Genomic DNA, 12,783 nt, shown 5'->3' with positions numbered 1-12,783 from the left:
TTCAGTTAAAACTAGATAATACAAAAAATTTTAAATATTGGCGGCTTAATGTTTCACTCCTCTCAGATCCTACCATTCGGGAGAGGATAGGCAGAGAAATGAAGAATTATTTTGAATTGAATGACAATGGAATTGTGTCACTATCAACACTATGGGATGGAGCAAAAGCTGTGTTGAGAGGTAAAATTATTTCACTATCAACAGCCGTAAAGAGACAGCGTCTTCAAGCTCAAGTTAAGTTAGAGAAAGACATAAAAAATTTTGAAAGTAAATATCAGCAATCTGGGAGTAAAGAAGATTACAAGGCGTTACAAAAGTCTAAACGAGAATTAGATATGTTGTTAACATACAAAGCGGAAGGTGCACTTAGATTTATAGGACGAACGTATTACGAATTCGGGAACAAATCAGGCAAACTAATGGCATTTCAACTACGTAAAATGCATACAAACACTATAATAATGCAACCACAAGAAATTGCAAATGCCTTTGCAACATATTATAGTAATCTTTATAAGACACAACAACTGGAAAACAAGGCAGAAAAAATACATAAATTCCTAGGCAATCTTAACCTCCCTAAATTGACACCTGCCGAGGCAGACGAACTGACTTCCCCGATAACCCCAAAGGAGATATCTGAGTCCATTAAGAGGCTGAAAAATAACAAAACTCCTGGGACTGATGGGTTCCCAGGTGAATTCTATAAACAATTCTCTACACAATTGGTTCCAATTTTATGTAAAATTTTTAATTATGCCTTACAACAAAATGATCCCCCAGAGAGTTGGTCAGAAGCTATTGTCTCTGTTATATATAAAGAAGGAAAGGATCAACACAGTGTAACTCATATCGACCTATCAGTCTGCTATGTAATGACTTCAAAATATTAACGTCTATACTGAATAAAAGAATGCAGAAATACATTACAAAACTCATAAACCCAGACCAAACAGGATTTGTTCCTGGACGCCTGGGTGCGTATAACATTAGAAGAACTCTAAATTTACAATCAGTTGCCACAGCAAGAAAGGAACCCTCAATGCTTCTCAGCCTTGATGCCGAGAAGGCATTTGATAGGGTAGACTGGCTATACCTGGAAATGACACTAAAACACATGGGTTTCAATGATATATAAATTTATAAATTTATAAAATTGGATTTATAAAATGGATAGGAGTACTATATAAAAATCCAAAACCTAGAGTTAGAATAAATGGTCTTTGTTCTTGCTTTTTTGACATTGGTAGGGGAACACGTCAGGGTGATGTTATGTCTCCTTCATTATTTAGATAGATAAGATAGTGTTTATTTGTCACATGCACAGTTATACACAGTACAATGCACAGTGAAATGTATTTTGTACCTGCAACCTTATATACACACACATATAAATAAGAAGAATAAAAATTAAAAAAAGTAATTCACACTATACACTATACTCTATATACTATACACTATACACACTTTTTAAATTATAATATTTACACTGTGCAATAATGGTCCAGTTAGGGCTCAGAGTTGAGCAGACGGATGGCTTGTGGGTAAAAACTCTTCTTCAACCTTTCAGTCTTAGTCGTCAGGCAGCGGTAACGCCGGCCTCATGGGAGCAGGGAGAAGAGAGAGTGTCCGTGGTGGCTGGGCTGTTTTAGGATCTTCATGGCCCTCAGCCTGCACTGCTTGGTGTAAATGTCCTGCAGGTTGGGGAGGGTGGTTCTGATGGTCCGTTCAGCCGGTCCGTTATTTGCAATCAGTATTGAACCACTGGCAGAAATGATCAGAACAAATGTCCAAATTAAAGGAATAGCCGATCAAAAAGGAAATGTACATAAGATTGCATTATTTGCGGATGACATTATGCTTTACATTTCAGACCCATTGATGTCAATACCAATTTTACTACAGGAGTTGAAGAGCTATGGAGAACTATCAGGATATAAAATTAACCAGACTAAATCAGAGTCCATGATGATAGTAGGAGGCTGGCCTATTGAATTGAACAGTATTGCTCCATTCCATCAAACAACCACTGGATTTAGGTACCTGGGAGTTGTTATTACCACTAAAAATAATGACTTATTAAAAGCTAACTATGGTAAACTCATGTCTCAACTCAAAGCAGATATAGCCAGATGGGAGATATTACCACTGAGTCTGCTAGGTCGGATAGAATCAATCCGAATGAATGTCCTTCCTAGATTTCTTTTTCTCTTTCAGTCCTTACCCATACAGCTGCCAAATAAGTTTTTTAAAAATCTAGACAAACTGATCAGACAGCATATATGGCAGAATAAAAGACCCAGAATTAGGCTCAAAACATTGCTATTATCCAAACAAAAAGGAGGACTAGCATTACCAGGTTTTAAGAAATACTATTGGGCTGCTCAGTTACGCACTTTAGTACATTGGATTAAAAATGATGCAGAGACCGGATGGGTACAAATTGAGCAAAACTCAGTTCCTGAATGCCCCTTGAGTACAATAGCATTCTTAAGTAAACCATTTTGGAAAAAGTTAAAAATTAAAAAATAAATGGATACTAAATACATTGAATATGTGAGATAAAGTTAGGAAAAGTTGTGGAATCCCAATCTCACTATCAAGAGCCATGCCAATTGCAGACAACCCAGACTTCAGACCCTCTCTGATGGACAGGGGCTTTAAAAGGTGGGCTGAGATTGGTTTGTTAACTATTAATCAGCTATTCATAGAAGAACACTTAAAATCTTTTCTACAATTACAACAGACTTATGGCCTGCCCTCCCAAGACCTTTTCCGCTACTTTCAAGTAAGACATTACATAACGACTAATAAAGAGTGGGAGAAGGTTAGGAGACCTCCTACGGAGGTAGAACAATATTTTATTGACCTGATAGAAAATAACACTACTCCTAAACATTGCATATCTAAAATATATAAAACTTTACAAATAACAACTGATAACACTTGGTTTATTAAAGGAAAATGGGAGTTAGAGGCCAATACCATTATTGGAGAAATGGAATGGGAGGATAGTTTCATATCTAGCAACAAAATTATTAACAGCCCCACATATAAGGAATTTGACTGGAAGATGAAGGTTAGATTCTTTAGGACTCCAATGGAATTGGCTGGCTTTTTCCCCTCATGCTCACCACTGTGCTAGAGAGGCTGAGGGAAGATTGGGGACCATACCCACATCTTTTGGGACTGTTTGTATCTCCAGAAGTTCTGGCTGGATATCAAGAAGGAAATTTATGTAATTTTGGGAGTGGACTTACCCCTGTGTCTAGAATACTATGTACTGGGATGTATACCCAAAGACGTGCTAGGCCTCACTGCTGAAAGACTTAATATACTAAATGTTTTACTCTTGGCCGCCAAAAAAATGATAACCGTCCTGTGGAAGCAAGTGACAGCACCAACAATAACCCAGTGGATCGAAAGATTAAAGGCCATTTATATTATGGAAGATCTAACTGCACAGCTGAGACTGAAGAAAGACATTTTTGTTAAGAGGTGGTCACCAATTAAGATATATCTGGAGAGAGAGGGGGAAAAGAACTAATTCAACTGTATGCTGTTCTGTTTCTTTTTTTTTTTTCTCTTCCTCCTTTCTTTTCCTGTGCCAGGGAAGGTTCTGTGTTCAATTTAATGTTTATATCTGCAATATAATTTTTCGTGTTTGAAGCTTAATAAAGTGAGTTCAAAAAGAAATTTGCGTTCCAGAACACCCATCCAAGAAATACAAAAAACAGAAGCAAACAGGGGGGACAGGTGTCTGAGGTCGTGCAGCCGTTGCCGGCGCTACCTTTATCAGTCCCAGAAAAGGAAACAACACACATCATGGGGTAGTTAGGTTAAAAAAAAGAGTCATCTGGTACGGTGCTCAACATGAGCACCATACCAGGGTCCAAAAAAACCACCTTAGCAAAGCATATTTGCACATTTAAAGCCAGGATAGCAATATGGTCGGGGAAGGGAGGGGGCAGGAGGGGATGCAGATGATATTAGTTTTAATTTTCTCATTGTTTGGTTATCTTTCAATGACAGCATTAGTATTTGAGTTCTCATTAAGCATGTTATTAAATGTCATTGTAATGGAAAATTTGCCAAAATTACAGATATTATTCTTGTCCTAATTGGTAAAAATAAAAGGAAATCTAATTGGACTTAATTCTGTCTTACATCATATACAAACAGTCTGCTTTCTGTTTAAGAGTGATACAGTTTTAGTGTTAGTGAGTGAAACCTTGATTATTTTACTTTCATGACTCCATTTATTTATTTTGTACTTTGTGTATCTTTATTGGTCTTGCTCTGAATATAACACCATGTAGTGCAGTCAGTCAAAATAGAGTCAGGTGAGTCTGAAATGTTGTGGTAATTCTCGAGTCATAGGTCATACTCACACTTCCCTCCTTTGTCAGTCTTTTTACACAGAGCTCACAGCAAAATAGTTTTCTTTGATCTAACTGAAATCAGGACATGTCCCTCCTTAGACCTCATTTCAAGAAAAAACAATAATTAGTGTTACAAGAAACAAAGCAGATTATATTCCTGTGGCCTTCCAATAACAAATTATCCAAACAAATTATGAGTCAGACTACTGAGAATGTTCAGACTGGAATTGGAACATTGCAGTCAGTTGTTATTTTTCCTGCAGTTCCTTGACGTTTGACCACTAATGTGTTTAGTTCTTTACTGAGACCTGTGACTGAGTGTGCTTAAGGCCTAACGCTCCCCACGTCAAAGAGATCTCCTGTTGATGACCCTCCTCCTGGGCTCAGACTTTACACAGAGGTCATGGGGTGGCTGTAGCTCAGTAGGTAGAGCAGGTCACCTACTGATCGGAAGGTCAGTGGTTCGATTCCTGGCTACTCCGGGCTACATGCCAATGTATCCTTCTGCAAGATACTTAACCCCAAGTTGCTCTCCGACCGTCCCGTCGGAGTATGAATGTGTGTGAATGTTAGCTAATTAAAAGCACTTAGCTTAGTAAAACATGGAAGTGCTTGTATGAATGGGAGTGCATGGGTGAATGTAAAACGTGTTGTATAAGCGCTTTGAGTGCTCATACTGAGTAGAAAAGCGCTATATAAGAACTAGTCAATTTACCATGGGTCAAGGAACTTACAGTTTACCTGTTTGTCTGAAGTTGGGCCTTCTTATTGAGGTTGTGTGGAACCAGGAGCCTTTTTCTTGAGTCTTAGAGCTGTCAATCTGTTCAGGAGAGCTTGCTATGATATTGAACACCTTGAACTGCATCAGAGTTTGTTTGTTTTTTTTATTGGTAACTGATAAGTCCAGTCCCCTGCAGCACCCACTGATGTTGTTCAGGCTCCTGTTACAATGAAACTGAGAAATCTTTATTAGTCAAATCTTTAATTTTCTCCCAGTCTATATCCCTCCTTTTGAGACATAAACTCTGTTTTGTCTCAACAATTTACCTTAATTTACCTTATTTATCTAAAGGGCATACTCAATTTTATATCATTAGCTTTTGGGATTTTCCTTTAATGCTTAATTCAATATCAAATTGTTCAGACATTCAAAATTCAAATGTTCTCTGCTTTTCTCTTATAACCTTAGCTTTAAACAAATCTACCAAATAAATAAATGTAAATGCAGAAAAGAGTAAATCGGGTGATTTTATTTTATCCTACGCTATCATAAATAGGTTTTTTAGTCCTCTATGTTTTGCTTTGATTCAGCTGTGTCACAAAATATTCACACAGGCTGTTTTATTGTTCCTCTAACTTTTCTTTTTAAGGTTTCACCAAAACTGTGTTCCTCACAGAAACTTTTTCTTGAAATTTAACAATAATTTAACATATTTTGTGATGATCAAGGCATTTGTCTGTTATATTGGCTTTGATTTTAGGAAAATCAAAGCAGTTTAGCTTTTCTCCACTAATTGTCTCTAATCTGATAGAGTCAGGGACCCACGAGTGTGCTCCCCTTTAAAATAAAAGAAATAAAATTTAAAGTGTAAAATTGAAATAAAGTCAAATAAAGCAATCAAGAAGAAATAATTAAATAAATAGATAAAATAAAAATATCTACTTCTCAGTGTTTCTAAAGGGTTTATCCCCTCCCCAAATTTTCCCAAGATATTCAGGATTATTTATCAAACCACCCTGTAAATAAAATAAATAAATAAAATAAATAAAAAGAAAAGAAATGGGGGTGAAATAAAATATTTTGCTCCCCAGGGGAACAAAAGAACTAAGCAAAGTCCCAGCAAACCCAAAAATCAAGAGAGAAATAGGAATAAAAATAAAACTGAAAATGCAAAAAAGAAAAAAAAAAGTATATGATATTCTCTAAAAACAGTGAACTCCTGGCTGTCCCTTCTCCCCCCCTTTTTTTTTTCTTTTCTCTTTTTAAAATCCTTCAATGGTAGGCAATACTCACTTTGTATCAGGGATAAACCTTATCCCTGAGAGCTCTTGACCCCCACTCCCTAACTCTACCATCCATTACAAAAACAATTAAACAAAACAAAAAGGAAAAACAAAACAAAACAAAAACAAAATAATAACTTATAGCACTCATAACTAATTTTTTTCTCACTCATACGCACACAAGCTGTGTCTCTCTAACAGACACACAAACTTAGATTCACACGCACACACACAGGCACAAACACACTCCAGCTGCAAATTTTACAACCATTTTTCCTTTTTCTCTTTCTCTCTGTCTGTCTCTGAGCCACACACACTCACACTCACTCCAGTTGTTTTCTTTCTCTGCACACTCACACACACACTGACTCAGATACACACAGACAGAAAGCAACAGAAAAAGTTTCCTTTTCCTATGTGATTCAGCTCTAGAGTTTTTCCCACATTCCTGACCTTTTGTTTTCTAGGTGCATAATTTAAAACAAAGAATTTATTTAAGCTTTTGCTTTACCTAATAAATTAGCGGGGGACGTCTCCTCCTTTTTTTGTTTACATTTACTGCAACCTTGATATTTGTCCTCTGGACTTTATTCACCCTTAATTTTGTTTTACCGGTTTCTTTAGTATTTCATCCCTTTTTTCACTGCAGTATCAGCCCACTTGTTCCCACAGACACAGATACACACATATACACACACAGAGGCCTCCTCATTCACACTTTTAGTTGCAACTTTTACTAACAATTTCATGCCAATTTCTTAGTCTCTATTTTATCCACACAACACTTTTGTTACAATTTTTATTTACTGCCAATGTATACCATGAGAGTTGACCCAGTCAAATCCTTATTTTATCTCAATAAAACTACTTTAGGCTACACTACAAGAACGTCAATATTTTACTGTCTTAGGCAGCTATAAGCCTCTGCCCGTAGGCCAACGCAAGCATCTATCCAGAAATCAGCCTCTGGTAAGCTGACAGATAAATTGACAACATTCAGTACTTTTTTGCAAAATTATCAATATTTTAACCGTCTTAGGCAGCTATGAGCCTCTGCCCGTAGGCCAACACAAGCGTCTATCCAGAAATCAGCCTCTGGTAAGCCGACAGATAAATTGACAATATTCAGTACTTTTTTGCAAAATTATTACTATTTTAAATGTCTCTCATGGTATAAAGCCAATTGTCACACTACTGTTCTTCATGCTGTGGATATTAGGAGTTATATCTATTCAACAGAAAATTTTCCAGCCACACACACTTCTTGGTTTTATTAAATAAATTTGATCAATAGCCTATTGCTATAGGGCAGTTTTAAGTTTCCAGTATCTCTCACAATCCTTTTTTCACTCATTTCAACTCTTATCATATCACTTATTTTATTTCTTTTACCCATTATCTATTTATTCATTTTTTAACATCAAGCCCTTTTTGTTTTTCTGATTCTTTAATATTTTCAAGCTTTAACCAGTTTAACAGATCCTTTAAAGTTTGTTCTCTCGAAACCTTACCTCCTCCTCACTCACAAAAAATTTCAATGTCCAATTCTGCAGAATTCGATTATTTAAAAACAACAGGTTTCTGCTTACCTTATTTATGAGGCGCCCCTGTGAGTGTTTTGAGGAGTAAAAGTCCCAAGTGAGTCCTGGAGAAAATATTTCCCTTTGTCCTCTTTTGCCAGTCATCCTCCTTCACAAATCACCTGTCATTACCTGTTATCAGTCCTTATCACTTCGGGGTCACCATCTGTCAGGTAAACAGGTTTTTTGTGAAGGAAGACACCTGAAACACTTTAATTAAAAAAGTAAAACATTTAATATATTAAAGGATCAGAAAAAGTACACATGCATGTGGGGACTCAGAAGAGACAGGCCTGTGTGTGCGCTCTCTCTCTCTGAGCCCGTGTTCCTGTCTAACCAAAACATTTTTATACTCCTGTTATCTAAGCATAAACAATCTCTCTGGGCGCTATGAGTTGACCTTCGTCATTCAGGCTTGTTTCTGGCTGGTTTTTCATGACTCAGATTCCTCTCAGTCATAGGCACATCTTCTTCCTGATGTTCTAATTTAATCAATACAGTGAAATCTTGTCCAGATTAATGACAGAACATGGTGACGTTGGCGATGTTCTAATTGTACGTTCGGTGGCCGGTCCTCGAGATAAGATGCTCTGAAAGAGAGAAGTTAGTCTAGAACTTTCTGATCAGTTGCTCTCTGTCTAATGTATTATTTAATTGTTTATTATTTGGTTGATCCACTGTTTATTAATTAATTTACTGGAGTTTTACCTTTAAACATATGTCCTTTATTCACTGAGTAAAAAATAATCCCTAACACTCCCCTGTATTTTATTGCGTACTTTTACTTTTTGATTTAGTGTTGTTGTTGTGTGTTCTGCCTCGGTTTCCTTTTGAGATTTATCTACAAATCAGCAGGTTTGAGCACCTAATGTTGCATTAGTTCATGGAAGTTGGAGTAATTTCCCTGGGAGGAAAGTAATAGCAAGCAGAATCCGTGTGCTGCTTCTTTAAGAAATTATTATAATTATCTTTTAGTGTAAAAGATGTTAGGTATTGACAAGCACTGACTACTGGTTGTAACAAATCCTTCAGTCTAGAGGCCTTGAGGGGTCTTTATCTTACAAAAAAAAGCCCCTTGAGGCAACTGTTAATATGAATTTGTACTATATTAATAAATTGAAGTGACTGTATACACACTGTTTTCTGTTTATAATGACCTTTACAAGAAATGTACATTTTGAGGTCTACATTTTACTCAGGGTTCTTCTAGTTTATCTTTGCACAAGAAAAGCCACTTTTATAATTGTTTTGGCCTCATTTTTTTTTAAGAGCTACTTATCTATTTGGCTTTACATTTGTTTTGTATTATACATACTTTGTCATCTTGAATGTGTAGAGACTTTTGAAGAATTATGAAGGTTTCTAAAACCCAATGAAAACAGGAGCCAGTTAATGTGTTAAACTGCCTGCCTCAAGTTTCTGTACTGGAAAGCTGGCTAATAAAAATGCAAAGGTAAAGGTGTTTAAATACATATTTACCTCATTCTGAGGACTTTGCCATGTCCTTCAATCAACTTGATGAAGGACATACTTATGTTTGATAGAGTCAAACTGTTTCCATTTCCATTGTTTCCATGTTACTTGCCTTATATTATTAGATAACACTTTTCATCCCATCAGTATGCAACTGTCATTTTCTCTCTTTTCTTTTTTATTTCATCATTCTTCACTATCCAGCCAGCAGGTGTGGGCCCACCCGGTGCTCAGGTGTCTCTGGAGCAGCAGGCCTACATGTTGTTGACAGAACCAGAAAGGCAAACCATGAACTACTACCTACAGGAGTATCAGGAAGGACATATAGGAGTGGAGCCTCTGGCCATGGCTCTCTTTGAGCTTTTCAATACACATGCAAAGGTACATTTACACAGTACCTGACTGCAAACTTTCTTCATACTCTCATCTTACTACCTTTCTGTTTGTTTTGTCTTTTCCTTTATGCAAGTTGTCTATGTTGTCGGAGGTGAGGAGTCTGATGGTGCCACAGGATCTGGAGTTGTACGATAGGCTGGTGTTGCACCGTGAGAGGGAGGCTCATAAATCTTGGCATGGAGGCCTAGGAGCGCTGGATCCTCAGGACCATTGTAACCATACAGCACCTATGATCCATGATGCGGGACAAACTGCCCCCGCTATGGTTGGTCCCTTATTTACTTTACGTGTATTGTGTGGTGTAATGCCTGTGTTTTTGGCTTATCTCCCTTTGTCACTTTATCTTGCAGAGCAACATAAGCACCCAAAGAGCAAGACTTAGACTTCAAATTTGCTTTTAGTCAGTTAATACTGTCCACCTTTCTACACCTCCTTGTACTAAATAGTCTAACAAAAATGGCTTTTGTTTAAAAGAACTGTAGCCAGCTGGCTTGCACAAAGTGCCTGGTCTCTTTAAGGACCTCCTTCCTAAGAGCCCTTCTTTCCTGATGGGCTAATACCTGGAAGCCTTCTGAAGGGCAGTTCTTCTGAGGTGTGGTGCTTGCATTTTGTGTGCATCCTTTAATGTGAAGATCTTATAATCTAAACTTATGTATATATGAACAAAAAAGGGGAAAATAAGTTTAAATTTAACAAAGCTGTTAAACAAACAAGGCCTCTCAAGATCCAATAATGATCCAAATCCAGAGTCTAAATTTAGCCAACAGGCACTTGCACTTACCTTGAGGTGACTGTTTCCTGTCATTTGGTGCTATATAAGTAAAATTTAATTGAATTGAAATCCTATTTTGCACAACACTACACAGGATCCACATACATCAGTGATTTTGTGTGTGTGTGTGTGTGTGTGTGCGTGTGTGCGTGTGTGTGTGTGTGCGTGCGTGTGTGTGTGCGTGTGTGTGTGTGTGCGTGCGCTGCTGTTGCATACATCATTTTCTCTTGGCATCAGTCTTTGACAAAGAGTGACTGTCTTTGTGTCAGGTCAGAAACTGTGCAGTATTAATGTTTCATGCTGGCCCATATCAATCCACAGAGACCTCATTCTGCCAGGTTATAGACTTATAGTCTGTTTCTGGTCTTCTTCTAACACAGACCCAACACAATAACAAACTGATAACACTGTTTAATTTAAATTGTAAATTGACATAACTGTACATACGCTGTGAATCAAAGCCCTTTACAGAATGGATTAAGATTTTTGTCCATTGAAACTTGGAAGAAACAACAAGGAGCAGTTGAGCTATGACCACATAGCATATTTAACTGATTAGTTAGCTGGGGGCTGCTGCTACGTTATACATCTTAGATGTGGCAATAAGGGTTAGAGTTAGGCATGGTAGTTACTGGTTTTTAAATATGCCGCAGCACTCTTGTCTTTGGGAACCACTGCCTTACAATAAAAAGCACCTTGAGGTAACTGTTGTTATTTGGCACTATACAAATAAAATAGATTTGAATTGAAATTAATTATTCAATATTCAAATTGGATTGATGTATACTACTGTCTTTTCTGAATGACAGGATGAAAAACAGGCATTGGGTGAATCACCTCCACCCTTCAGAGCTCCTTCTATCCAGACCCAAAGAAGGCCATCCAGGGAGAAAGAGCTCAGTTGGAAGCCTTCAGCCAGAGTGCTGCAGCCCATTTCCAGACTGCTCTTCACTGGCCCCACCCATTCACTTCAGGACTGCTTCCATAAACCTATCAAATCCCTTCCCACCACCCACAACCCAACACCAGACTCTCCCCATCGCACCTGCCCTGGTGGCACCTACTACACTTCCCTCAGTGCCCTCCATCACACCTGCCAGAGTTCCCTCCATCTCTTTGACTCGGAACACCACAATGATCACCATGTCCACCACCATGCAGTCCACCATAACCAGCCCAGTTCAGGACACCACACCTGCCCAGGCTTCCTGCACTTCCGGGACTCCACCAGTCCTGCCAAACCGGAGGCATCCGTCAAACTTTCTTCTTGGTCCAGCTCTTTTGAAAAGTCCTCTGTCTTGTCAAAGTCTGCAGCCTCATCCAAAGCAGCATCTCCCTTGCCATCCCCGCATCCATCACCCCATCCCTCACCATGTCCCTCCCCCTGCCCCTCTCTCATCACACATGCTGCTCCTCCCTGTAGTCTTGACCAACCCAGTTCACCTGCCCTCACACAGAAATTCACTGTAATAGACATGAACCGGCTATCAGCAGATGCCAGACCACAGCAAAGAGGTAAATGGTAAATGGATTGATACTTACAGTGGCTTGCAAAAGTATTCATACCCTTTAACTTTTTCATATTTTGTCACATTGCAACCACAAACATAAATATATTTCACTGGAATTTAATGTGGAAGGCCAACACAAAGTGGTATACAATTGTGAAGTGGAACGAAAATTACACATGATTCAATTTTTTTTTACAAATAAAAAACTGAAAAATGTGATGTGCAAAAGTATTCAGCCCCCCTGAATCAATACTGTGTGGAACCACCTTTTGCTGCAATTACAGCTGCAAGTCTTTTAGGGTATGTCTCCACCAGCTTTGCACATCTAGAGACTGAAATTCTTCTTTCAAAAACAGCTCAAGCTCAGTGGTGCTTAGTCTATTGGGCAATAAGAACATTGAAATGCACTGCTATGTGCAATAGCATAGAGACTGACACAAATTACCTACAACACTTAAGTCACTGAAGGGTGACCTCCTTGGCTCACCCATGACATCCTCCTAACGTACACAAATCATAATACAATCAAGCATCTACAGGACAAGCCAGATCCACAGACACCACACCCCGCAACATTGACATGTTGCCAACATCCCAGTGCCCAATGCAACAAACAGCTCATGCTCATTCAACAGTAGTACCAAGCTGTGCTCCTCAACATTATG

General features: G+C 38.2%; 1 protein-coding gene across 1 annotated transcript in view; it reads left to right on the top strand.

Moving 5' to 3' along the window:
• Positions 1–12,783, top strand: part of LOC115777649 (whirlin-like) — a 138,203-nt gene that overhangs the window by 102,169 nt on the left and 23,251 nt on the right. The window contains exons 6-8 of the mRNA XM_030725580.1: positions 9,644–9,820; positions 9,909–10,100; positions 11,417–12,122. Coding sequence (XP_030581440.1) covers positions 9,644–9,820; positions 9,909–10,100; positions 11,417–12,122 — 1,075 coding nt within the window. The remainder of the gene's footprint in view (positions 1–9,643; positions 9,821–9,908; positions 10,101–11,416; positions 12,123–12,783) is intronic.

Source organism: Archocentrus centrarchus, unplaced genomic scaffold (assembly GCF_007364275.1).
Source record: "Archocentrus centrarchus isolate MPI-CPG fArcCen1 unplaced genomic scaffold, fArcCen1 scaffold_63_ctg1, whole genome shotgun sequence".
NCBI classification, from domain to species: domain Eukaryota; kingdom Metazoa; phylum Chordata; class Actinopteri; order Cichliformes; family Cichlidae; genus Archocentrus; species Archocentrus centrarchus.
The sequence above is the reverse complement of the archived record's forward strand: the minus strand, read 5'-3'. Positions and strand labels throughout refer to the sequence as shown.